Below are 26449 nucleotides of genomic sequence, written 5' to 3'. Positions count from 1 at the left end.
ATAATTAAGTGTTTAATGGTGAAACATCAGGTCATCTACATCTCTAATATGATGTGAACTTATAATTTATTAAGACAAATCTCATTTAAAATTAATTCTCATTATTGTAAAATTACAAATTGACCCAAAAGTACAAATAATTCTGCCGTTGAGAAATGACTCCTTTTCTGGAAATAGTACAGCTTAATGTTGTTTTGTCAAAATTCTCACTTTAATTTTTGTCATTTGTAATTTCTCCCACTTTTTTTCGTACGTCCCTTGTCGTCGTCTTTCAGAAAACTGAAAATGTTTCCCCATGTTCCTGTTTCTTTCTGTCACAGTTTTGTTGAGAAAATCAGTTCTGTGTTTTCTAGAAAAGCAAACGTATAAAAGGTTTTACAAAAATAATTTATCTCAGTGACTGACAAAGTAGAAAAACAACCGAGTCTCTTAAAGTCCAACAACAACCAGAGTTTGTATAAAAATAAAATATTTCAGTCAGATGGCTTTTAACAACATACAGTCAATAAATCAAAATTACAACCAAATATCAGATGGAAGGATGTAGAAAGATGTAAATTCATAAATTGTTGGCACATTTGAGACACTGTAGTTTAAAAAATAAAGCATTATGGAGCCAGAGGAGGAGGATAATGTTGAGAGAGTAATGTAAAGATTGTTTCCAAGATTACACTGATGAATATTCAAGAAATTTGTGATTTTTTAAATTTCACTGACAAAGTGGAGTGATGTGGGTCTTTGTCAAAAAATCCACAATTTCTCACAGATTTGTGACTTCTACTCTCATAGAATATTTTAAGTGATTTTCTTGTGAATTCATGACTTTCGTTTTATAGATTAAAGTATTTTTCACATAAATTCATGATTTTAATCTCATAGAATATTCAAGTTTTGTATCATACAGTTGTGACTTCCATATAAATACTTAATTTTTTTTTTATAAATTTGTAATTTCCATCTCTTAGAATATTTAAGTTTTTTCTAACAAATTTGCGACTTTGATGTCAGAAATCTCTCAGAAGTTTTTCTTCAGAATATTACCTTCCTCCTCCGACTCCATATTTTTTAATTTCTTTAAATCTTTTTTATTTTCTTACCAATAATGACCAAAAATATGTCATTTTAATACTTTAAAGTAAAAACAGATTTTTGATCTGGACACCAGTCTGATCTGAAATCAACAAACCAGCTCTGACATCATCAGGAGATCAGCCAATCACAGCAGTTCATTCACAGAGACGCTGAACAACTTCAAGAGAAACAACTAAATTTTCTATCATTTTTAATATATCTACTTTCAAAGGTTCAGTGGAGAGAAGCTGTATCCTCCACTGGAGTCTACAGAACTCTAGTTTATGGGTGTTTTTCCTGGTCACTTTGAACAACTCAAATGTTTCATCTCACGGCAGTGTTGTGCAATAAATTACTGCCGAACCAGTAAAACAGAAACTAGTCACAGCAGAGTGAAACATAAACTCCTGCCGAGTTAACGCTTTCTGAAAAGCAAAAATTAATCAGCAGCTTCACAGCAGCTGCACAGACACATGAAGACACATCAACGTGACAAAAAGCCACAACCACAAAATAAAGAGAATAAATTCCATTCAGTCCTACCAAACCCGTCTCCAGTCAGTCCTCTTCAGCCTCAGGAGTCCTTTACCGATATAATCCTCCACGATCAGACCACAGATCCAGGACAATTCTTCTTCCAGCCCTTTAGGTGTTTTAATCCAAATACGACATGAATCCCAATCAATAAACTCACACCTCCAAGCGACCAAAACCAATGAATCAAAATCCCATCCGAGACTTCTTCTTCTTGGCCTGCGATGCCTGCGACAGCCCCCGTCGACCCTGTGAACTCTGGGACTGGGAGAAACCCGACCGGACGAAGGAGTCCTGGGACAGATCCACGCTGAGGTTCTTCAGACGGACAGGCTGCGAGCTGGGGAGCTGAGAGGAGGTGGAGGGTGGAGGTGGAGGCTGCACGCCGCTCTCGTCTTCCGGGTAGAAAAAGTTGCGCTGCGAGGATTCGTCCTGGAAACAAGAAAATAAATGTGTTGGATTTATAAAGAGAACGTTACCGTCTGAGCGTACGTACACTTCTAGTATGGATCCTACCAGTTTTATAAATGAGACCCCAGATGTTTCTCGACGTCATGACTTACCTGTGTTGCAAACAGGTAGCTGAGGTCGTCCCCCGCTGGACGTTTGCTCCTCCTCTGACTGGCTGGTGTGGAGTCCAGTTTTACGGGGGTCCTGGAATTCTGCTGGTCTCCTGGTTTATTTTTAACCCTTTGAGGTGTGGTGGCTGGCGTGGTTACTGGGGTGTCGTTTTGCACAGCGGAAGGTGTCGTGGGTCTCGGGGTCCCGTGCTCCAAGTAGCCCTCCAACCGGGACAGCGGCCCCGACCCCTCGGCGTCGGACCACATCCCCTGGCTCGCTGTGGAGGACCAGCCCGTCGAGTCGGAGAAGTTGTCCAGATCCGACTGGTAGCTGACGGATGAGGTGAAGCTCCCCGACAGCTCCAGGCGTCCGCCGGCCGCTCGCTTCGCCTCCTTCTGCCTCCTCCTCTTCCTCCTCAGAGCCTCCACCTTTGCGTCCTTGTTCAGCCCCAGGTGATCCTCCCACCACGCCCGCCACACCTCCTCCCCCTGCCAGGACAGGGTGAGGCGGTGGCTGAGCTGATCCCTCCAGGCCTCCGTGTCCACCGGGTTCGGCAGCGGCTCTACGTCTGCGGCTCTGACGGAGGTGGAGACGGAGCCGTGAACCAGCAGCGAACGTTTGGACATGCACGCTCTCAGATCTCGCCTCAGGCTCCGCACGCGATCCTCATCCAGCCGAAGCTATCGCTTCATCGCCGGACAGGTGGAGCAGGTCTTTGGTGTCGATGGTGAAGTGCTGCGAGCAGCGTGGGCGTGGCTTCTTATCTCGACTCTTCTGCATCAGTTTCTGGAGCCAGTGTTTCCAGGTGATGAGAGCGCCGTCGCTGAGTTTTACTTCAGTCTGACGCTCTGAGGAACAAACGCCAGCTGCTTCCTCCTGAGCTTCATCTCCACCCACCTTTCCACCTTTCACTCCTGTGTCCGATCCACTCTCATGACCCGGCTCTGGATCGTCATTGACGACGACCTGCAGCCGCAGCTGCTTCAGCCTTCGACTTTTTCTCTCTGACGCTGAATCCTCAGAGTCAGAGCACACGATCCCCGCTGGTTGTTCCCTCTCTGGTGTTTCAGCCACAAACCTCGGCACAGTCGGAGCCTGAGTTGGCCCGATTATATCCTCGTCGTTCGACATAACCACCTGAGAATCTGGTACAAGTTGTTCTGCTGATGTTGTTTTGGTTTCTCTCAATGTTGGGTCGTCTTCTGCTGCAGCATCCGGCTGCTCCGGCTCCAGGATCTGGTAGAAAATGTCTCCTGCCTCCGTCAGCTGCAGGATACAGATGCACTCCTCTCCTCCTTTCTTCTGAATACATGTCAGACCTGGTAGCAACACAAAAATGTGAGCCACATCATATACGAGGGAATAGAGAGCTGCAGGGATGACGTATGTTTGTAGTCCAGCCCTGAAGTTAGCATCACCATGATCCCTCCACAAAAAGCCAATGAGACTTTTTCATCAGGTTTTGGATTTTTACACAAAATAAACTCTGATCAACAAAAGTTTATGATCTTTGGGACGAGGCAACAGGAAGTGCTAAAATGCCAACTTACTTCCAGGTTTTAGGACTCATTCCTGAACCACTCTTTACTTTGCGAGCTACAAAATAAAGAACTCCAAAGACCTGAGCCCCCCAGAGAACCAGAGGAAAACCCTGACGACACCTAAACCAGATTCTAAGATTAAAACTTCCAGAGAACCCACGCGGCTGTTATCTCATTCCCAGTTCCTCTTTGATTCACACAGAATCTGAATTTGCTGAGTTGATAACACTTCCTGTTTTAACTCTGTGACCCCTCGTCTCTGAATACCTGCAGCAGGGGAGGACAGTCGGTCGGTGGCGGTGTCCAGACGGTGAGGGATCTGGACCGGAAGGTGTTTCAGGCTGTCTCTGGGTCTGAGCAGAGCTTGAGCAGGACCTCGACTGGAACAGGCCTCTGCTCTGCCTCCTGATCACACAACAACAGGAGTTATTACACAGATGAAAAATAAAATAAATAAAAAATGAACTTCACCCCCTGTTGACTGACCTGAGTACTGCAGCAGGGTGATTTCCTGAGAACTGTGGGAGCCCAGCAGGACCTTTGTGGTTCTGGAGGCGGAGCCGGGAAGGACGTGACAGAACATGGGCGGAGACTGCATCATGTGATCAAACTTTAACATGGGCACGCAGGGGAAACGCTCGTCCATGATGTACGCCGAGTACTAAGAGACAGAGAGGGGGAGAGGAGGAAGAGGTAGGATGGTGGAAACTTTGGGATCTCCACTGGAGTTCAACATGAAAGTTTTGTGTTGGTGTTTGTGTACCTGAGTGGTGATGAGGTGGTGGAAGGCGTGGGCGTCTCCCAGATACCTGGACAGGATGAGTCTCTCGCCGCTCCGACACTCGGAGGCGCTGCTGATACGAAACAAAGTGTGACCAGAGACAGGACTCACCTGGAGGCGAAGGAGGAAAAGAAAGAAAGATTAAAACTCCTGCAGCAGAGTCAGTTTTACCCTTATTTTACCGACAACCTCTTCTCTCACCCTGATGTCTGTGAGCTCCACCCCCGTCCTGTCTGCGTACAGCATCACCCTCGGGTGGGCGGAGAACTCGCACCATCGCCACGACGACTTGGCGTTGAAGTACAGGTTGCTGTCCTCCTCCCGGACCTTCTGCATCCTGACGGAGCAGAGCATCGCTTTAATAATGAACAGATAAAACCTGCGGGGGAGAATAATTCAAGACCGAGTCGTCCTCACCCTTTGCCGACAGTCCACAGGTTCACCGCTCCGCTCTCACTCGCCACCAGGACTTCACCTAAGATGTGAGGACTGACGACACACAGCAGAGGAGACGTTACTTTAACACCTTTTCCCCAGGCGGAGCGTTTTCCAGAAGTCACCGGATGGTCACTGACCTGACGCTGATGCAGGTCGCGACCTCACTGGTGTTGACGACCTGCAGCAGACGAGGCTCGTCTCTTTCGCCGAACCTCCAGACGCCACACAGGCGATCCGACCGCACGGCAACGCAACCTGCGACAAACACACAAACAAACATAAAGTAAACAGTGAAACCACGTTAAAATCCTCAAGATGTTTCAGGTATTTTTCGCTCTTACAGGTGTTGAACAGGGAGGTGGAGCTGATCTGTCTGACGGGGCCTTTCAGCTGGAAGCTGAATGGGTCTCTGCTGCTGGTTTCCAGAACAGAGGGCGTTCCTCTGTGGTGCTGCAGCTCCACCCTGTGGAAGTCTGAGGTACTGCGTTAAGAAGCAGAACCAACAGAACGACAGAGCAGGAGGAACACCACTCTGCTCCCCCTTCACCCATTATTTTACAACGTCAGGAAATTCTGATTTAGTTTGAAACTTAACAGCGTATCTACAGGAGCACCACCCAAATTCAAGGTGATGCTGTCTGCTACAAGAGTTAGCATGACTAGCATCAGTGAAATAAAGACCATCAATATTCCAAATATTCTATGTTGTTCAAAAATAAAAACTTTCTTACCAGACACTTCAAAATAACTAATTTAAGAGCTGTAATCATTAAACCATGATATTTTTTCTTCAGGTGACCCATACCAATCTACAGGGCTTTTAAATCTTTGTCTTAAAGCTCCAGTATTTCATCTGATTTGCAGGATACTGAGGCGGTCCAGTCCCTGGTTTCCAGGGTACAGGAGGCAGCCATGTTGAGAGCCACCACTGCTGCTCTGTGAGAAGGGGATGAAGCTCAGAGCGCCACCTGTGGCCCCTTCAGAGAAGAGCAGACGGTCCCTCTGCTCCGTCAGCTCCTCGTACAGCAGCGAGCCGAGCAGCTCAGGAGGGACGGAGTGAACCACGTCCGACAGGAGGCCGCTGTAGGCGTCCAGCACTCGGGAGGAATACGACTGATGACATCTGAGGAAGAAATACAACAAAGCATCGATAAGACAACGAGATGTTTTCTCTCCACAGACGCTCACAGTCAGGTCCACTCACATTTTAAACTTCAGCTTTTCAAGGAAGTGGTTCACCCTCTGCATCTTGACTGAATCCCTCCGATATCTCTGCAAAACAAAGACAGCATGAGAACCAAGCTCAGAGCTCACACGGATGAATAAATTAATGAATAAATAAATTTAGACTGAACAAACGGACTGTCTCACCTCTTTCTTTCCTTCGTTAAAGTTAAAGTTTTCACCCAGAATGTCACTCATGCACCCGAAGGCGTCATGGAAGTGATCAGTGAAGAAGTTCTGCATCTAAACCCAAAAAAAGGTTTATATTCATCAGGTTATGAAACAGTTTCTGAATAAAATGTCAAGATCAAATGTTTTTAATTAATTTACTGTCCAGGGAGGAGACTGCAGCTCCCAATATAATAATATTTAAATCACAGAGAACTTTTAATTTTTAAACTTATATAAATGTTAAACTCACATGTTCTGTGAAGTCCAGTGGATCTGGAGGCTTTGAAGGCCACAGGTAAGCTGGAAAAAATAACAGTAATATGAACTGACAAGAGACAAACAGAGACAAATGGAAAAATGTATTCAACAAGACAAATGCCCACCAGGATTTAGGAGGTTTGTATGAAACTTAAACTGCGAGGCGCTGGACATATAGAGCAGTACTTTTAATTGTATATATTAAGATCTATGTTCAAGAGCAGTAATATTTTGAATTTTGTTTGAAATGACTGCTATCAAACTGAATATCATGAAGTCTGGAGTCATCATATGATATTGCAGCTAACTGTATCTGATCTGGAGTCTGCTCTGATCTGGACTCACAGTGTTTAGGCGACAGCAGGGGAACCGGTACAGGCTCAGTGTGACGCCACGCCTCCCCTCGGACCTGATGCCTGGATGTGAAGGTCCAGTCGGAGAGAGGACCAGAACCGCCCTGAAACAAATAATAAGAAAGTCTGACACAGACACAGAACAGTTCACCTGTATACATGAGAAACTTAGATCGACTGTTTGACAGAGGAGAGCAGTGAGATAACAAAGTGAATGTAGATAAAAAGTTTTACCAGAAAATATACAAAAGTTGTTAGTATTTATTTCAAAGGACAAAGATCTCAGATGGAAAGAATCGGTGTGCAGGGACTACCTGTGGAGTTCTTTACAGAATGATTTAAAGGGTTGTAGTAATATTTATATTTTTCTTGCACTGTTCTGCTAATCCAGAAAAAAGCCTGAAGCAGATGGTGTTAGTGCAACAGTAACATGCTGCTCAGTATTAATTATCTATTAATGTCATATATAATAAAATATCAGTCAGAGCTACTGTAATGCTTCTACCTTATTTTGCTGCTAATACCTCTGTACTTTAACTTAAGTAGGATTTTTCCTACAGAACTCTCACTTGTAATTCAGTATTTTTGCATTTTTATTTTGGTAATTAACTCTTCTCCCGCCACTGGAGACCATTATAATCAGAGAGAAGAGCATCCACCGCTGTGCAGGAGTGCAGACCGGTTCAGATACTGTTTATTTACTCATGAATGAATCAGCTGACAGCGGACACACCTGAGGTCTGACCCGGTCGTAGCTGCCCCACTTCCCGGCGCAGTGTTTCAGGACCGAGTTCGGCGGTCCGCAGTTGTAGAACGAAGGGAAAAGCTGCTGTGGGAACTGATAATCCATTTTGGTTTGTTGTTAATAAATTAAAATATCTGTCAGCGTTGTAAACGGCGTGTGAGTCGCTGTTCCCTCCTTCTCAGTTTGTCTGGGAACAAGTCTGGACATGTTGTTCTCCGGCGCAGCTAGCATTAGCCTCCCTGCTGTTAGCTAGCATAAATAAACACATTTCTCCTCTTCTGATCATCATGACATGTCTTCAGCAACTCAAACTACATCCTGTGCAAACCATAAGGAACAGGGTCATCCTAAAAGACACAAAAATGGAGTAAAAATTGTCCCAAATCCTCAGTGTATCGCCGAACACGTGTAGACCCCCAACAGGAAACGACGGGTCAAGCTTGACAGCGCGAGCAGCCGGCAACAACAATAAAAGTACTTCCGGTCTGATTTTTATTTTTATTTTATTTTATTTTTTTATTTTTGGAAAATGAAAACTGCAAATTTTAAAAGAAAAGTGAAAAGAAAATGAATGATAAATGTTCTTATTGAAAAATAACTTAATAAAGGTAATATTTAGGATGGCAATACGTGTAAAATACTAATTGTTGCAATAAAAAGAAACTGTCCCTCAATAAAAAAATAATACAATATTACACACTTAACATGGCTAAATGTACTAGCGAGTGACAGTTATTGTATTCAACGAGTGATAGCTGTAAAAATGATAAATATATAAGCAGCAGTATAGGCTGCATCTGTAGGTCTTTCTTCATATAAGTTGCTGATATATTTATTTTTCTGTTGACAGATTCCTCATAACAGGTCGGATATAAAAAGAAGACTCAATACAGGAGAGCTGCTAACAATAATGATGAAAAATAAGGGGAAAAATAAAAATGAATCAGTGCAGTGAGGGTCGAATAAATATTCGAAATAAATGAAAAAATAAAAGAATAAAACAAAAATCTTAGAAAACAAACAAAAAAAGGAAATAAAAAAATGTAACGCGCTATTTGATGACGTCGCCTGTGACGCCGCATTCCTTAAACCCCTCAAACCCCCTCTGAATGAACGTTCTGTCGCCGGGTGCGGTGGCGCGTGCCTGTAATCCAAGTTACCGGGAGGCTGAGGCTGGCGGATCGTTTGAGCTCGGGAGCTCTGAGCTGCAGCGGACTGTGTCGAGCGGGTGTCCGCGCTAAGTTCGGTATCGATATGGTGCTCCTGGGGGAGCCCGGGACTACCAGGTCGTCTAAGGAGGGGTGCACCGGCCCAGGTCGGAAACGGAGCAGGTCAAAGTCCCCGTGCCGCTCAGTAGCGGGATCGCGCCCGTGAATAGACGCTGTAGTTCAGCCCGAGTAATACAGCGAGACCCAGTCTTTTTATACCGATAAACAAACAAACATCGTGTTTTTATTTGATACAACAGCTCCATTTATGTTTCTTTATCATCTTACTTCTATTGAAACCACTCAAAAACAGCGGTGTTCATTGGTCCTATGGCGCCTCCACCTGGAGCAAAGGAGCAACGACACCAACCACACCGGTCAATTCATGTTTCCGGGTTGTCCGTCCAACCTTCACACTATTACATAAAAAACCCTTTAACTGCACTAAAATATCCGGTATAACCAGTTTATACTGAAATAAATTATTTGCAGAACAAGAAATTCTTTCTTTTCCTCCAAATCTACTCAACATTTAACAGGTTGCTGCCACCTAGTGGGCATTTAGGTGAACACACAACATCAAATGAACATGTCAAGTATCATAAATTATCAATAAATAAGCAGTAGCATAGAAAAATGCATTTAACAATGTCTCTACAAATCATTACTATTCATCAATTCAATCAGTATTATTTATTCATAAATTCATATAAGGTTGAGTGCATTGAATGTCACGTCACGTTTTTTGGTGACACTATTTAATATTTATCCTATTAAAACTTCCCCCTAATAATGAAAAAAATCATTTCATTTCAAACTAAGTGTTGTAATATAACCACCAGGAGACTGTTGACATGTGAGGTGATTTTAATTATATTTTTGTAGCATGTCTTGGCTTGTTTTGGATGAAAATCAGGTGTTTGACATCAGCTAAACTCCTCAGACTACAACCAGTTAACCTCCTACTCCTTACTAACTGCAGGTTTATTTACTGGGCTCTGTTGCTCCACTTTTGCGGCCTTGACATTTCAAAGACCGGGGGACAATGTGGTGGTGGATGCATTGTCTCCCTGCCAGTGATCCCTCTTGTGTATACTTATTTACTCTCTTGCTTTGTTCTCAGTCTTTCCTCTTAAATCAGCTTCCAGGAGCTTGTTGCTGAGGATGTAGAGGCAGGGGAGGGTCCCAGCAAGCAACTGTTTGCCTTAAAAGTCAATTCATTTCTGTCAGTTTCTACCAGTTTAATGCAGCTACTGTTTAAGATGTTGGTTGTCTTGTTTTGTCGCTTATAAAAAATTATATTCAGCTATTTACTCATGCCAATAAAGACAGACTGTGGAGTATTATGTAACTGTAATACACGACAGGTTGAACCGGCTATTTCAGAATGTACACAACAGACCAGCTGAGCTTGTTCAAACAAAAACTCAATTACACAATCTGTATCTTAAACCTGACTCTAATCTTATAACCCCGAAACCAAGTCCTGACCTCCAGTCAGCGAGGACCGGACAAAACCTCCTCAGTGTCAGTCTCAAAGTCAGAAACTGGTTCTCACTGGTACAAAAACGCAAACATTCATGAGCCAACATGTCGGCCAGTTTCTCCAGACAGACTGAACATGTTGGTACCAGTTTCAAAAACCGCCATAAGCACGATTTACATGATAGTGGTATAACTGCTGGGTGGACCCACTGAACACACCTGAGCTACTGAAACAGGTTGTCACTGAGGTATTGTGCATTTGTGTCTCTTTTTGGGATACCAACCAGTCCTTCCCAAACCACAAGTTTATGTGTGGTAATCTGAATAAACACTTTATTCTGGAATATGCACCAAGTTATCACAGTGTAATCTGAAGCAATAAACGTCCAACAACCAGATTTTGACATGAGCAGGGCTCCACGAAAAAAATAAAAAATAATCCACAGCATTTAAAGACGACAAACAGTCATCCCCGACTGTGAAACATGTTTAATACTCAGTGTATAAAGTTGTTTTTGTGGGTGTGAAAAATACTGTACATCTCACTCGTAGAAACATTAAGTTACAGTTAACTTCGGACCAGAGTTACAGATTTATGTTTTCATCGTATAAACTATTCACTCAATGTTTTAGACTCATCACTGTCCTTCTAGGTGTCCACTGGTTTCACTTCATTTGTGCTAAAATCAACTTGCAGTGAACATCATGTACGGTTTGTTTTGTGATTATTAAACTGAATGTGTGAAATATAAAACTGAAAAATGCAGACAAATAATAAACACAGACATCAGGTGGATGATCATCAGATTTTTGGACGTTACCTGTGCAACTGTGACTGTAAAAGCCACTGGAGATGGTGACAATAACACGAAGGAGGTGGACAAAATAACACAAACACCCGACAACAAAATGCTAGACCGTCACAGCACCGTCACAAACTAGTCTCAAATTAAATTCATCTATCATTTCTATCAGCACTTTGAGAAATAAACTTATTCTCATATCTGTTTGGTAAATATAAAGCTACAACCAGGACACTATCTTAGCTTAGCTTAGCTTAGCGCAAAGACTAGAAACAGGGGGAAACTGTTAGCCTGGTTCTGTCCAAAGGTACAGGTCTCAGCTAGTGAGAGAAATATCATTACTGACAGAGATGATGGATAAAAAAGAGTGAGACACTTATAAATAAACCAGAATAAATCACCGCAAACTGAGTGCAAACAAAAAGTGAAGCTTCATAAAAGAGTTTGTGATATTTTGTCCACCAGCAACGTTAAGTTTCTGTTCACTCCAAGTTAACTTTAACAGAAATTAAAAGCAGTTGCTGTAAGGAAGGAAATCTAAAAACTATAGATGATGTGGAAACAATGTGAGGAATATAAAAGTACAGATTAATGTAAATAAATGTGTGCAACAAGATTGAAAGAGCTGCAGTATCGTCTCTGTTGTTGACCGTCTCTGAACTCTGAACATGTCTCTGCGAGCTCACGTTACGCTGCAGCTCGTAAACTTCTTTTTTTCTCTCTCTCTCTCTCAACAATGACATCAGGCAGTCATGCTGAAAACCGAGCCGCTCTGCCAAGTGCTTGCAAATCACAGTCTCACAGTCTTGTCTTTGGCGTTCATGTCCAGTTGCAGACGAGTGCTTCGTTTTGTTCCCTTTATCTGGACTGAGCTTAAAATCCATTCTGTGGACAGAAGACCACACATGCACTCACAGTTTGGAACCAGGAAAAGTGCGACGAACAAAATAAAACTTGACGTTTTTTACAGTTTTTGTGTGTATCTCCTGAAATGTTTTATGTTCCAGTAAAGGTTAGAAAACAGAGAATCATACAGAGAGCAGAACTTCAGGTCCAGTAAAGACCTGCATCCATCCACTTTACTGCATCCACAGTGATGTAAAGGATGTACAACTTTGAGAGAAGCTGCATCATGTTCAAATCCTACTGAGTATGTTCTGTATATGAGACTGGAAAGTGCTGCTATCTACATTCCTCTGATAAACAGATACCACTCATGTTCCTCTGTCAGGTTCCATCTAGAGCTGGTGCCGTTGACCAGCCTTCCTCGTCACTAGTTTGAACAGCTACTGTAGCTGGAAAGCTAACTGGCAACATGCTAGCTGGCTAGACTCCAACTAGACTGCTTAATTTTAACCATGACTCTTTCACTGGGCATTTATTAGAAGGCTTCTTGAAATCAGATGGAGCCAAAACAGTTGATAACATGGACTTTCTGGAGTTCAGTTTGGAGTTCTCTTTATCTCTAAAGAAATACAGTGATTGTAGCAATTAATTTTAGCTTGGAAGACTCCTTGTAGGGAGACATTTCAGATATAGATAGCTAAGATAGCAGGATTAGCCACTGCTAAATATATTATAATGTAGTAAGCCTGTTGGACTGTGACAAAATTGTAATTACAAGCTAGCACACGCGCTCTGAGCAGCGCTACTTCTTCAGGGCAGTCTGGATGCTACATTAAGTTGCTATCGGAAAGTAATGAGACTGGCTAGCCAGGCCGGGGCTACCTGGTTAGCATGCTAACTTCACTAGAATTGGCACTGCTTTCTATCAGTTGCAGGTTTTTAAACCGAGGAGTCAGACTGATGTCCATAAAACCGTCGCAGTGATTTGTGTTTGAGAAGCGCAGCGATAGACGACGACCTCTTGACCCTCATGGTGCCTGCGACAGTTAGCGGCCTCTCTCCTGAAGCCGAGGAGAGGTGATGGCGGCGGCGGCGGTGCTGCTGCTGTTGCTGTTCCCAGCTCGTGTCCACTCTCCTGACTCCCCCATCTCCTCCCATGGCGGCTCGTGCTGGAGCTCCCAGCAGGTGGAAGATCTCCACCGGCGCCGTGTGGCTCAGGTACTGCCAGGGCCTCTTCCCCGCCGTGTCCCTCAGCCTCACGTCAGCGCTGAACTTGTTGACCAGCAGTCGCATGATGTTCTTGTTGCCATGAATGGCGGCAATGTGGAGAGGCGTGTGGCCGCAGGTTGACCTGGCATTTATGTCAAACTTCAAACCAACCTTTTCAACTCCGTACCTGAAACCACAGCCACAGAGAGCTGAGATTAATGCTAATGCAACACGCTAAAGGTTTCATGCTAAATGCAACATGTGAAATATCAGGGGTAGGTTACAGTTTGGGGCGTGTAAGAATACAAACAAATTAAAGTGCCTCCTGGTGCTGGAGAAAGTTCAATACATTACTTCAATACACAAGCTTCCACTACAGTATTAAAGTCTTTTCACAAATAACAATAAAGAATGCGAAAGTGCGAAATACTCGTCCGTGAATATACAGGAGCTGAAGCTCCACCACGGCTGGTTGTTTGAGGTCTTTTCAGCAGAAACTAGTTCAGGATGCTACATAAACCTGACGAAACTGTTTGCTACATACCATAAGGTGTTGAGGACTCTGTGGTCGCCATGTTTAGCGATCCAGTGCAGCACAGTGAAGCCGGAGATGAAGTCTCGTTTGTTGAGCAGGGACGAGTCCTCTCTGAACAAGGAGTAGATGTCGGGCCAAGCTCCCGCCGCGCCCTTCACCAGCCAGGTGTGCTCCCTGGGCTCCAGAGGAACCAACGACTGGTGACAGGAACAAACATCAGATTCATTAAATCTCCTCCAGGGAGTCAATTAAGTGCTGTAGTGTGACTGCGAAAGAAACAATTTGTCTACAATCGTCACTCAACAATAATCTCACCTGTTTGCTGGAGCCTTCATGGTGAGCAGTGGAGGAGGCGGTGGCAGCAGCAGAGTGTCTCCTCCCCCCTCCTCCCCGCTCTGGCCCCTCCACCAGGTTGGCGAGGCTCTGGCAGCGTGGCGGCGTCGAACACGATGACAGCGAGGAGGATGAGAGGTTGTGGCGAAGGCTGAGCGTGGAGGAGATGAGGTGGAGGCGGTTTAGTCGGGCCGCCTCACTTCCTCCTGCTCCTCCTCCCCTCGCCTCCTCCTGCAGGAGCTGGTCGAGGTCGGCCCCTAAGCTGCGACACATCCTGGACCTCAACTGGCTGCTGAACCGCCTGACGACCGCCGGGTGCTGCCGCAGTGAAGAGGTGGAGCCCTCGCTGGACTCTGCGTCCTCCCGGTCGTCATAGAGATCACCTGTGGGGTGAGATAAAGGCTTCAGTATGCTTCAAACAAGCTAGATCATACAATATGTCACCTGAACACATCTTCAAGCAAATGGCTACAGTTTAGACTGTACAGCAGTTTCATACATGAGTTAGTTAGTTAGCTCCCGTTCTGACACGCTAATGCTAACATATCTGCTTTATTTACTATGATATACCTGTAAAATGTAATGCTAACATTACAATTAGCACAATAAATGCTAGCTTTCATGTTAGCGTCATGTTAGCGTGTTAGCAACAGCTACTAGTCATAAAAAAAATCACCAAAAAACTCACCAATTAAATGTTTTGAGTTAAATCTTATAAATTTTATCTTTCACCTGTGGAGAGGTGCCACTGCACGCGACCTGTGGAGGCCTGGTCGTAACGGAGATCGTCAGTGGAGTTATGGAATGGAGACAGGTGAGCTGTGACGTGTCGGTCGTCATGGAAACGGCCCGCTGCTGTTTCACTGTCGGCGAGGTGCGTCACAGGCCCGAGCTTCGGCCCTTGGGTTCGCTGGAGTACTTCCTGGATTTTAACCGCGCGCCCAGTTTCACCTATTGACACAGTTAAAGAGACAGTCCACCACTTTTTACGCTAATTTTCACTTTTGCCTTAATATGCAGATTATGAAAGCTTTTTAATTTGTTGCTCTTCAGAGAAAATACTCAAACATTCTAAACAGTGGTCGTCAAAGCCCCTCCCGCACAGTTTGATTGACAGGTGGGGGAGGAGCTTACAAGGAATTATCAAAAGAATCTTCAGTGAAAAGCTAATTTCTGTTCTGTTCGCGCTCGCTGTGAATTGTACTTTACAGGTTAATTATTCACTGAGTTGAATTGTCAAGGATGCAGACCATTAAAAAAACCAACAAGTGATGGAGTCCAATCACCAATATATTTGTCCAGTTGCATGACAATAAACAGAAACTTACAAACAGAAACTTATTTAACTTTAAATTATTTGATGAAAACTTCAAAGGTTGGTGTAGTTTTTAGCTTAGCTTTAGTTTTTACTCAGGATAGGAGTAAACTGTGCATTTGTTTGGGACTATTTCCAGCAGTGGATTAATACAAGTTTGTTGAGCTTTTCCTGCAGCAGGACAGTGTGTGTGGAACTGAGACAAAATAAACTCCAGTGTGTGTGTTAATGGTGATGAAGATGTGTCAACCAGTGCGACAGTGTGAATCACTGTTGTGTTTTTAATGGTTTCTGTACCTGTTCTGGTCTGTAGATCCTCGTGGCTGCTGTTCCACCCTGATCCTGAGGAGCCAGACTGCGGCCAGTCGCCGCTGGAAAAGCCAGCATCAGACGAGGGGGTGAAGATGCTGCTGTGGCTGGACGACATCCATGACCTCTGGCCCTGATGAGGCACCTGCCCGGGTTCAGGCTGAACACCTGAGGCCTGCAGGTGTTGGCGGTCCTGGTGGATGTCTCGGAGGGGCGACGCCTCTTTAGCTCGGTCTGGAGATGGCGTTAAAGAGCGGCCATGTTTGGTGGACATCGACTCTGTGGGTTCCAGCCCCACCCACTGTCCTCTCAGCCCCATCCCTGACTCAGAGCTCCACCCTGGGTGAAGAGAGGGCAGCACTCCCCCCTCAACATCCTGGATGTAAATCTTTGGGAGACTCCTTTCTGATGAAGAGGAGGAGGAAGAGGAGACGACAGAGGGAGGAGGCAGGGAAGAGTCAGAGACAGCACTCGTGGGCCACACTGCTCTTCCTCCTCCTCCTCCTCCTGCTGCTGCTGCTGGACCACGCCTTGAGACCTCCTCCTCTTCCTCCTCATCTTCATCACATGAGACAGCAGACTTGTAGCTCTTCCTGTGTCTGAACTGGCGAGGAGCGCCCTGAGGAGGAAGACTGACTTTAGGAGGAGGAGGCGGGTCTACGATGCAAGGCGAGGAGGTGGAGATGGCCTTCGTTGTGTCTCCTAGAGGAGCGTTCAGGGGCCATGCTCCTCCTGCTGAACCTCGCCTCGCTGGGACCTCCTCCTCTTCCTCCTCATCTTCATCACATGACACAGCAGACTTGTAGCTCTTCCTGTGTCTGAACTGGCGAGGAGCGCCCTGAGGAGGAAGACTGACCTGAGGAAGAGGAGGCTCTTGATGATGAAGACCTCCTTCAGGCTGCAGGTAGGCCTCCCTCCCTCTGAGGGACTGAGGGACTAGGACTTGCTGGCTGGTTTCTCCATGACGTCGGACTGCAGGGACCACAGGTGTGATCCCAGGAGGAGGGCCGAAGCCGACCGTCTGCTGCCCCACCCTGATGCACTGATCCCGGGCAGGAGGTTCATGCAGACCGGGGGTCTTCAGTTCTGGTCTCTCTGGGATCTGAGCTGCTAGCTGTCTACCTGAAAACGCAGGTGTGCTGTTTACCTGTTGTTGCTGTTTCAGGTTAAAATTCGTCTCCACATTGTTGTTGTTGTTGTTGATGATGATGCCAGCTGAAGGTAGGACTGTTTTCTTGGCGGTTTCTCCCGGCGGGGCGGCTGCCGTCACCTCCTTAAACAGTGGTTTCACCCGAGGTTGCTTCTCTGCGCTCACAGCCGAGTCCGGGTTGGTGCTTCCCGGGGAAGACTCGGGGTTCCTCCCGGCGGGGCGTCGTGGCGGCCCGGAGGACGCCCCTGCACCGTCGCCCGGGACGTTTCCTTTGTATTTCTTCCTGAGAACGACATATGAGACGCCGTCCTCCTGCCTGACGGTCGCCACGGAGTTGACGAACTTCTTGAAGAGCTCCCGATTTCGCTCCTGGTCCGCATGGTTCCGGATGAAGTTCCTGAAGTGCAGGAGCAGGTCCGAGTTTTTCACCGAGCCTCCGCTGCTCTGGAGGAAATGTAACACCGTGTCCTGAGTGAAATCTGTGGCCATTCCGGACTTCACTTCTCTTTTATTTTCTTTCTGTCTCTCCCTCTCTCTCTCTCCCTGCTGGTTTCAAAGGTCGGAGAGTTGTTTCTGTCAGACAGGAGTGAAACTCCGCCCACCTCAGGTATTTAACCCCAGCCTCACCTGCCGCATTCCTGCAGGTAACCCGGATGTTTCTGAGTGACGTGTAGGAATTTATTTGCATATCTTGCTACAGTGGCACAGGAACCAAATGTACAGTGTCATAACTATGAAAAATAAATTACTTTTCTCTCTTTAGAGTAGCTCATAAATATTTATTAAACCGGCCGATTATAATGATAATAAGTGGAATATTTACAAGCGAATAAAATCAGTACATCAAATAATTATATAATAATACAATATAAAAATTAATTTTTATATTATAATTATATTTAGCAGTAGTAGTAATAATCAGGCCTTTCCTATCTATGATTAAATTCAAGAGATCGTACCCTGACTGTAAATCAGACTGAAATGAACTTAAATTTAATTAAAGTGAAACAACAGGAGGCATATATACCTGCAAAAGTATATTTTAAGTGTTGTTTTCGTGTGTTTTATGCAGCTTTCCATGCAAATAATCAGTTTAGATATCATGCTGGCTTAATATTATTTTCATTAGGCAAGAAAATATATAACTTTGTGTTGGCTTAATGAGCAGATACTGTTGCTAAACCCACGTCAAAACAATAATTTATTATATATGAGTTTTGAAGATGTAAAACTGGCTAGGTAACTGAATTTAAGATATTAACTTGATTCAACTGTTTAAAATATATTAAGCTAAAACAATTCATGTTTATAAGTTCTATAAACTGAAAATTCTAAGTTAAATCAACTTGAAATTAACAAAACATGTATATTCATATTAAGTTAACAAGAAAAGATGAGTTGATTTCACCATCTTTCATGTTTAACATCCTACAATTTCATGTATCAGACTACAGAATATCAGCCTGATAATGTCCTGACAGACAACAGGAAACATCTGCCTTGTTATTTCCTGACCTTTGATGACCTGTATTTGTTTATTCATACGTGTGTTTGTGCGCAGGACAACTTGAAGTGGACACAGAGTCTGAAAGCATTTACAAAATATATTTATTTTGCAAAAAAACAGGAGCTGTTTTCCAATCGTCTTTTTTTTTTCAAAGCAAACATTGAATTTAATTCAACGATAAACAGAAAAATGTCTGAGATATTCTGTTGTGCCTCTGAAAATAAAACAAACAGACAATAATCAACAGTAAAATCTGGGTTATTGATGAGGACGTAAGGCAGATCGTGTGCTGCTGTAATGTTTGGAGAGTATTTAAAAAGGTGCTGAGTGAAAACAGGTACAAACAACTTCTACTGATCAGTACTTTAGCTGTCGTTTAGACACCACACACTGCTGCAGCTGTTAGTTACACAATAAATACTGACCCTGTAGAAGAAATATGCTTTGTGACATTTGGAGTCCCCAGATAAAATGAACTGAAAATGGCACCTGCTACATGGCAAAAGTTTTGTATAAACCTGATCTTTCATTGGCAGCTGAAAGAGTTGACCCAGAGTGGAAGAGTGCGATCCATCAAAAACTATGGAAGCCCAGAGGGACAAAAGTGAACAATTAAATGAAAGTAAAATGACAAGAAGAAAAAAAAAAAACAAATGTTGTGAAAATGAGAAATTACATTTTATGATTGTGACTTAACAGAGAAACAAAAGTGGTGCAACATTTTACATTTTTAATTAACTACTGTTTTAATATTTTTGACTCATGAGTTGCATCTTTCCTCCATTTCCTGTTTACTTCACTTTGTCTGCAACATTTATGATTTAGGCATAAATAAATACTTCATGGTTGTGGCAACAGAAACATTTGTTGTTTTGTTTTGACAGTTTAAATAACAATAGCATGGCGCTCCATCCTGTCGTGGTTAATGCTACTGAGCCTGTGAAAATAGTGTCTTTTGATGATGTCACACTGATGTCATCAGGGTTATCTGTGATTGGGCTGAAGAGACCGACGTCAGTGATCGCAATTTGACAAAGTGCTGATATTTTTACTGATTAAAACTTTCAAGTAGAGACGAATGTATCAGGGCCATTGTAGGTAAATTACATAGCAGGGTAGGGGGGTAATATTCCAAGTAAAAACTCAGAATTTCCACAATTAAAACTGTAAATTTACGAGAAAACAAAAATCACAAATTTTTGATCAAACTAAACTTCAAATCCAAAATTGAACTCATCAAATGTTTAACCACAGGAAACGTTTTTTTTTTTTTTTAAAGAGGAGTAAGCGGCAACAGTTTTTATGGTTCAGTGTAAATTCTGCTGCATTCTAGTCAAACTGCTACAAGTGCTACAAGCTCCAGACACACAGACAGTAGTGGCAGTAGTAGTGTTACAGTTTGATGTGACAGTGATCATAACAGTTTTTCTCAAAGTGGTTCCCCTTCAAGATCCGTGTACAGAGTCGTTTGTCGCAGCGTCCCTCCAATTTTGGTGTTAACGTATATTTGTGTGTCGACTGTACATGTGCGAGAGCTGAGCAGGTCCGGTGACGATATTTTACAGATGATGCTATTTTGTCTTTGAGAGATGACACACCTGCTCACGTCATTAGAAATAAAGAGCTTTGTGGAGGAACGTCTGAATGTTCGAAGTTCCTGAAAGCACCGTCAGGGTTGTTTCAGGACAATTCCAGTGTGACTGGGACCCTGCCTTCATTTCTTCAGTGGAGCAGTTCTCAGAGCCGGTGCTACCACTGTGGTCCTTGGTTATAAAAACAGAAGTTAAAGCTGACTTGTATTTTTACAGCTTTACAGCACGGCTCTTGTCTTTACTGAGAGGAATATTTAGACACTGAAAGCAAACAAATCAACATGATAAGAGCTGGAAAACAGCAGGTAATAACCAGCAACACTAGAATTGTCCTTTAAAGCATTTGACAATGAACTTTCTTGGGATCTTCCGACTTAAAAACACCTGATAGTCTTTTTTAAAAAATCACCTTACAGAGCAGAAGATGGTTGGAAACATTGGCAGCAGTTGGTCTGAGTCCGCACAGCGCTGATTGCTGATGATGAGGTGAACAAAGGTGTAATGTACAGTCAGGTGTGAATGATAACGAGGCACATTAAAGGCTTTTCTTCTTCATGTGTGAATCCTGCATAGTTTCAGTGTGAACAGGAGCCTGCTTCAGGCCCTCTCCTCCTTCATATAAAACACTTTCAGTTTAGAGCATCACTCAAGCTCTGAGAGTTTAAGGATCCAATCGTCTCTTTTTCATTTCCTGTGTCCGTGACATCACAGCGATGTCACAGTGGTGGACCTGACAGAGTGGGCGGGACTTGGAATCACAGATTGCGAAAGCAGTGGTGGAAACGGAGAGGAGCAGGGCAATGGGCCCGAGAACGGACCAGCTCTGGACCAACCATGGGCCTCGGCCAGCTCCGCCGGCAGGCTCTCAGCCAGCCACGTCAGCTGCTCCTCCCCCTGTCGTATGAGGTCGTCCAGGTGCCGTCGGCGAATCAGGAGGGAGGGTTTGGTGCTGACGAAGTGACGGTAGTCCTGGAGCTGCGGTTCGGTGAGGTAGCCGGACAGGATGCCGTGGACCACCCGCTGCCTCCGGTCCAAGTTCTCCTTCAGCTCCCAGGCATCTTCGGTTTGACGGAGGAGCAGGGAGCGTTTGTGATGGAGGGAAATCTGAAGAGACGACAATGTTTATGTTACTAGCTAGCTCCATCTACTGGCCAAACTGCTGCACTGCAACCCAGCTGGGACATTTATTTTACACGTGTAACTGCAACAAATGTCCGTGAAGATTCTCAGTTATCTAGGTGGTTATCCAAGAAAAGCTGAAGCGAGGGCAACTGGATTTCAGGGAAGATAAACATCTTCAAGTATCTACAACCAAGTCCAGTAGCCCTGAATGACTGTAACAACTGATGAAGTAGCACATGATGAATATAAGCAAAACTAATGTAAAACTGACAGTGGCGTCCCGTCTCACCTTCTCCTCTGCTGTGTCCTCCTGTGTCAGCTCTTCTCTTTCCAGAGCGAGCAGAGACCTGTCGATCCTCGACAGCCGGCTGCACAGAGACAGCAGCAGGTTTACGATTTTCTCCAGATCTCCTGCAAAACACAACCAGGTCAAAATCTTGGTCTCTAACAGGTACAACGCCAAAGAATCATGGAAAGCTTCTGTGTTTCTTTCGTAGAGACGGTTAAGATGTCGTACCGATGAACATGCTGTACTTGTCCCTCTCGTTGGTTTTGAGGTGTTCCTGTACCACCTGTCTCGATGCTCGCTCCAAGTGCCTGGTGACACCTCTGCTCCTCACACAGCACCTCCTTCTCCTGCCGCAGAGCCTCCACGCTGCTCCTCAGAGCCTCACACAGCTCCACCTGGTAAACAGGAAAGTTATTATATAGTATACATAGTTCTCAGAAAATAAAAGATTGATTTATGGACTTCATCTTTTAAGTATTGATTTGTTTGTTTGTGTTTTGCTTGGGATTTGTTTTTACCTTCCTGGTGTTGAGGTCTTTGTCATCCTCATCCAGATTTGTCTCCATCGTTCCATCCGTCGCCACCCTTGGAGCAGAATCGCAGATGCCATCTTGGATCCTACAAAGGAAACAACACTATTTAAAACCTTGGATTTAAAATTTTCTTGTGTGTGCTACCATTTGATGCCTGTCATTCTTGTATTAAAAAGAAACTAATGGGGATAAACCTTCATTCACATTGAAAACTGACACCAAGACGACATTGCTCTGATTTGATAGGGTGCGTTCCTCCTGTTATTCCAACTCTGGCCACAAGGTGTCAGTGTTGTTCAACTGTTCATACTGCAGGGGGCCACCTGTCTTTCTATCTATATTTATGGAACTCAAACTGATGTGAGGGTTCAAATGAAATAATCAGAATATCCATCCACTATGGCAAGAAGGAAGGACAACTTTTAAAAAAGTCACATTTTTTCTCTGAGCTCATTCTGCAGCCTCACTCAGACAATGAGACCTTTTTCTTTTACATGCTGACAAGCGTTGATCAGGTTTGTCTGGTCTCTCCTGTCCTGACTGATGATGCCAACACCATCTAACTTCAACACTGAGTCAACAGGAAATCATATTTTCACCCTCATGTTGCATCATCACTCTAGCCTTTTGTCAGACCTGTGAAACCACCAGTCACTAACAGGTAGGTTTGGTTCAACAAACAAGGTTGAGCCTAGTGTACCTGCTGGAAAATATTTTACTTCATTGTCTCCATATCTTATGTTATTTTCGGAAGCAAAAATATATTTGGTTAACTGGTGGCACTGGCAACAAAAGAAAACATTTGTACCAACTTCTGAACTTACAGAAAAACTGCATCCAACGTGCCCTGTACAACAACACAACATTTCACAATGAGTTTCACAATGGTCAAAGCAAAAACAAAAACTTCCTGTGACTCTTGGCTGACCACGTACAACAGAAAATGTTGTACTTAAATCGTTAGTGGATGAATGTTATCTTCTTTTCTTAGGAAACATTCCTTCCCTGAACATGATGTTCACCAACAAATCAAAACACACATTTAAGATGTCGCTGACTTTTAAAGGCCACAACGTGCAGAGGCTGCAGAGGTTTGTGATGTTTCTTCTCTGTGTCAGCAGCAGATAAGAGAAGGAAGCTGTCAGCCAACACAAGAATGACAAATGCTGGTTTACAGGAAATCCTTTTCCCCAAATGTTCATCTTATTCTCTGCAGTTTTGGTCCTGTGTTGAAATAAACACTCTCAACATTGATGTCTTTATCTTTGTTTTGTTTTAAGTACTTAAAAGGAAAAAACAAGGTGGAGAGTGTGATGTCGGTTGTAATGATTAAAGTGTTCGATTTCCTGTTTAAATGATTTGGAGGGATAGAAATTAAAATAGAAGGAATGTTTTCTTTATAATAAAAATCAGTGTCTTGGTATATTTTAAATATCACTGACATTGTTAAAGGATATTCAGAGACAATACAAACGATGTCAGTATTACCTGTCATCCAATTGACCATTGCCCCTCTGCTGCCATTGTGATTTATCAACTAATTTGCTGTTTGGAAAGATCTCCTCCATAAGTTCAACAGTGGATTTAGCCCCCCATGTGTCCAGGAGGGGCACCAGAGAACGGTCCTGCAACACCTGGATAGAAAAAAAAGGGAAGAATTAGAGCTATGGACAACAACAAAGGTAGGGTCACAACTGGGTATGACAAAAGTAGTTAACACAAGGTACAAATAAAAAAGTAGAGTAGAGTAAGACAAAGGCAGAGTCAGATCTAGGTATGAAGACAAACATGGAGGCACAACTAGGTACAAAGACAAAGGTAGAGCCAGGACTAAGTACGATGACAAAGGTAGAGCCAGAACTAGGTAGGAAGATAAAGGTAGAGCCAGAACAAGGTACAAAGACAAAGGTAGAGCCAGGACTAAGTACGATGACAAAGGTAGAGCCAGAACCAGGTACGAAGACAAAGGTAGAGGTAAAGCTAAGTACAAAAACTTAGGTAGAGCAAGAAGGACAGACACAGAAGCTGGTACAATGACAAATGTCGAATCAGAACTAGGAACAACAACAAAGGTAGAGTAATAACTATGTGCTTCAACAAAAGCAGTACCAGAGGTAGGTACAAAGACAAAGGTACAACAATGAAGGATGGACAAAAGTCAGACCTAGGAACAGCAACATGTATTCAATTTAACTTATGACTTCAGGTACCCACCAGCTGCCGGGCAAGTGCCTCCACTTGCAGCTCCTCAGATGTCTTTTCCCTCTTGGGGATGGGCTGATACTCAAGACCTAGGCTGTCCTCAGTTGTAGTAGATGTGGTGATGGTGGGAGGTAAAGGTGGAGGGGGGACAGAGGATGAAGGGGACGTTGGAGGGGAGGGAAGGGACGACTTTCTAGTGGGAATGCTGGAGTTGTTTAAGAATTCCGAACTAGGATTGAAGGAAGAGAACAGAAAAATGGAAAAGTAGAATGAGCCAGTGGAAAGATCAAAACCCCCATGATGATCATGTTTAAATTTAGGTCACAAACCTTCCAAGAGATTGGTCTCCAGTTTCTTGCTCCAACTCCAGGGGAGGAGGAGGAAGAGGAGGGAAGTCTTCCATGATGCTTGTCTCTTTGATTGGTAGAGGAGGTGATGGAGGGGCAGGATTTTGAAGGAATACCTCATCAAAGTCCTCCTGCGATTGGCCTGTGGAGGGTTGTAACAGTTGCTGCTGGTCAGTGTAGGTGAAGAAGGGGCTGGACTCAGAAATTCGCAGTGAGGACAGGTGGCGGATGGACGGATGGGAGGTTGGGGAAGGCGATGACACGCTGTTCCCACTGTCCTTCCTGTTTGGTGGGGTTGCAAACTGGAAATGGGACAGGGATGTTGGTGAAACTAGTTTGGCATTTTCATGCCTTTCTCTTGTCTCCAAACTGTAGGCTCTCCCTCTGTAAACGTCCTTCTCAGCGTCTTCTAAAATGCTGGCGTCACTCTTACTGCGTCTTGCCTGTCTGTCCATCACCAGAGTTTCATCGAAGCCAGCAGCGTTAACGGCAGCATCCTTGCCACCATCCTCAGTGCCACCCTCATTGCCTGTTTGCGGGATGCCTGGGAAGGTGATGGCATCCAGGTTGGCCAGGCTCAGCCTCTCGCTAGCTTGCCACTCAGTGCCGCCTCCATCCTGAGTCCCAGGCGGGAAGAAGGGGCAGGGCAGGCCAACGGAGGCCGCCAAGGTGGAGGTGCTGTGGGCTCGCTGGCGTTCAGTGTTCTTCTGTCGCTCTCTACGAGTGACGGGAGTATAGGAGGAGCCTGGGTCTAGGATCAGAACACGAGGAAGAGTCAAAGAAAGATACTGTGGATACTGACACTGTTTGACTTTTTAAAAAAATGTACCAACCTTGAGACGGTCCTGCAGGCTGGACGGTATTCAAACTGTTCTGGGATGGTTGAGGAGAGACTACGCCCCTTGACACCTGGATGTCTGCAGGTCTGAAAGAAAGATAGATAAGAAAAGAATTAAAGACAAGGAAGAACTTGTCGAGATATTCAGACAGTAACACTGTTCAGCCGTCCCATCGGTAGAGGTACTTAGGCTTGGAAGAGGTCTCCACATCTACAGGTCAGATACTTGGTAAATTTTGTTGCATCAGATTTGCAGAGAAGGTATTACTTTATCTAATTTCTACAAGTTTTATCCCCAGATGATGAACCATGGATGTATCAAGACAACCACACTCCAAGATGGCCCCCATTTGTTTGAGTAAAAACTGCTCATCTGGCAGTCCAGGTTGCTTTTTCATTGTGCCAATCCACATGTGCATTAGTGTCTATTTTCTTCCATCCAAGCAAAGTTCCTGATGTCCCAGACAAAAAAAGAAACTTGGCATTGAGAGGAAGGATCACTGTCTAAAAAAAGAAAGTGACAGACGGCGAGGACAAACTAATAAAGGGAAAAACATTCCACACTGCAGGTTTAAATGTTTGACACTGCCAGCAGTTTTAGCTCAATCAACAGCATGTATTTGATCTACCTGTCACTTTCATATTCTGGATTTAATCAATCTATCTAAAAGTGGTGGAAAATTAAAAAAAATATATATTATAAAGTTCATGTAATTTAAAGTAAAAAGATTAAAAACAGTCTTCCACTGTGTTCTGTATTGGATTTCTCATTTACTTGTTTCTACTGTCAGGTTTCTTAAAAGCAATCATCAGTAATTCTGATCTAATGTGCTTATTTTTAAAGGTCAGCGTTCAGTAAACTAGCCGTGATGCGTTCATGGTCCTCACAGGATTCTTGAAGTGACCTCTGACCTTCACATTTTGAGAGCAAACATATTTAAGAGTTTTAAGTGAATAAATCCCTGTGGACTGGAGCTGGTATTTTGTTTATTTTTCTGTCTCTGTGCCAGAGGAGGCCTCTCTGCTTCCTTAAATTCCTCAGTTCCTCCCCTCCTTTAACTCCTCCTGTCTTTTAATCCTCCTTTTCTCTCCCCCCTCCCTTTAACCTCCTCTGAACTCTTTCACTTCTCTGAACTCCTTATCTCCACC

At 44.1% G+C, this 26449-nt stretch overlaps 3 protein-coding genes across 4 annotated transcripts in view; all 3 read right to left on the bottom strand.

The window, feature by feature from the left end:
• Window positions 1-47: 47 nt before the first annotated feature.
• Window positions 48-8138, bottom strand: taf1c (TATA-box binding protein associated factor, RNA polymerase I subunit C). Its single transcript, XM_018696753.2, is given in 16 exon segments — window positions 48-2037; window positions 2169-2836; window positions 2838-3485; window positions 3975-4112; window positions 4194-4368; window positions 4471-4599; window positions 4690-4825; window positions 4906-4977; window positions 5064-5181; window positions 5268-5399; window positions 5796-6049; window positions 6131-6198; window positions 6298-6393; window positions 6572-6621; window positions 6925-7036; window positions 7666-8138. Coding segments are annotated over 16 exon segments (3159 nt in total). The 5' UTR covers window positions 7783-8138; the 3' UTR covers window positions 48-1791.
• Window positions 8139-10664: 2526 nt separating this feature from the next.
• Window positions 10665-17471, bottom strand: LOC108897235 (ankyrin repeat domain-containing protein SOWAHB). 2 transcript variants are annotated; one of them, XM_051072758.1, is made up of 6 exons: window positions 16478-17471; window positions 15709-16258; window positions 14829-15047; window positions 14079-14479; window positions 13773-13960; window positions 10665-13415 (listed from the first exon to the last, which is right to left on the bottom strand). In XM_051072758.1, the coding sequence occupies exons 1-6, from the start codon at window positions 17357-17359 to the stop codon at window positions 12959-12961; spliced, it is 2697 nt and encodes an 898-aa protein (XP_050928715.1). In that variant the 5' UTR covers window positions 17360-17471; the 3' UTR covers window positions 10665-12958. The 2 variants fall into 2 exon arrangements, with proteins under 2 accessions (XP_050928715.1, XP_018552285.1); XM_018696769.2 differs by having other exon boundaries at window positions 15709-17471.
• A 989-nt stretch (window positions 17472-18460) lies between these two features.
• shroom3 (shroom family member 3) overlaps window positions 18461-26449 on the bottom strand; it is a 47370-nt gene continuing 39381 nt past the window's right edge. Inside the window, 9 exon segments of the mRNA XM_018696779.2 lie at window positions 18461-21073; window positions 21381-21502; window positions 21609-21663; window positions 21665-21775; window positions 21899-21998; window positions 23402-23547; window positions 24128-24344; window positions 24445-25213; window positions 25296-25387. Coding sequence (XP_018552295.1) covers window positions 20675-21073; window positions 21381-21502; window positions 21609-21663; window positions 21665-21775; window positions 21899-21998; window positions 23402-23547; window positions 24128-24344; window positions 24445-25213; window positions 25296-25387 — 2011 coding nt within the window. The 3' untranslated portion in view covers window positions 18461-20674.

This window comes from Lates calcarifer, linkage group LG9 (genome assembly GCF_001640805.2).
Source record: "Lates calcarifer isolate ASB-BC8 linkage group LG9, TLL_Latcal_v3, whole genome shotgun sequence".
In the NCBI taxonomy this organism is placed as follows: Eukaryota; Metazoa; Chordata; class Actinopteri; family Centropomidae; genus Lates; species Lates calcarifer.
This window is presented reverse-complemented; position numbering and strand designations above follow the sequence as displayed.

Excerpts from the sequence above, each read along its gene's own strand:
- LOC108897235 (XM_018696769.2), bottom strand. The coding sequence starts at position 17,359 with ATGGCCACAGATTTCACTCAGGACACGGTGTTACATTTCCTCCAGAGC. Across the intron at positions 15,048-15,708 it reads GGATCTACAGACCAGAACAG|GTGAAACTGGGCGCGCGGTT; the intron begins GTACAGAAACCA and ends CTGTGTCAATAG. Across the intron at positions 13,416-13,772 it reads AGAGTCCTCAACACCTTATG|GTACGGAGTTGAAAAGGTTG; the intron begins GTATGTAGCAAA and ends CTGTGGTTTCAG.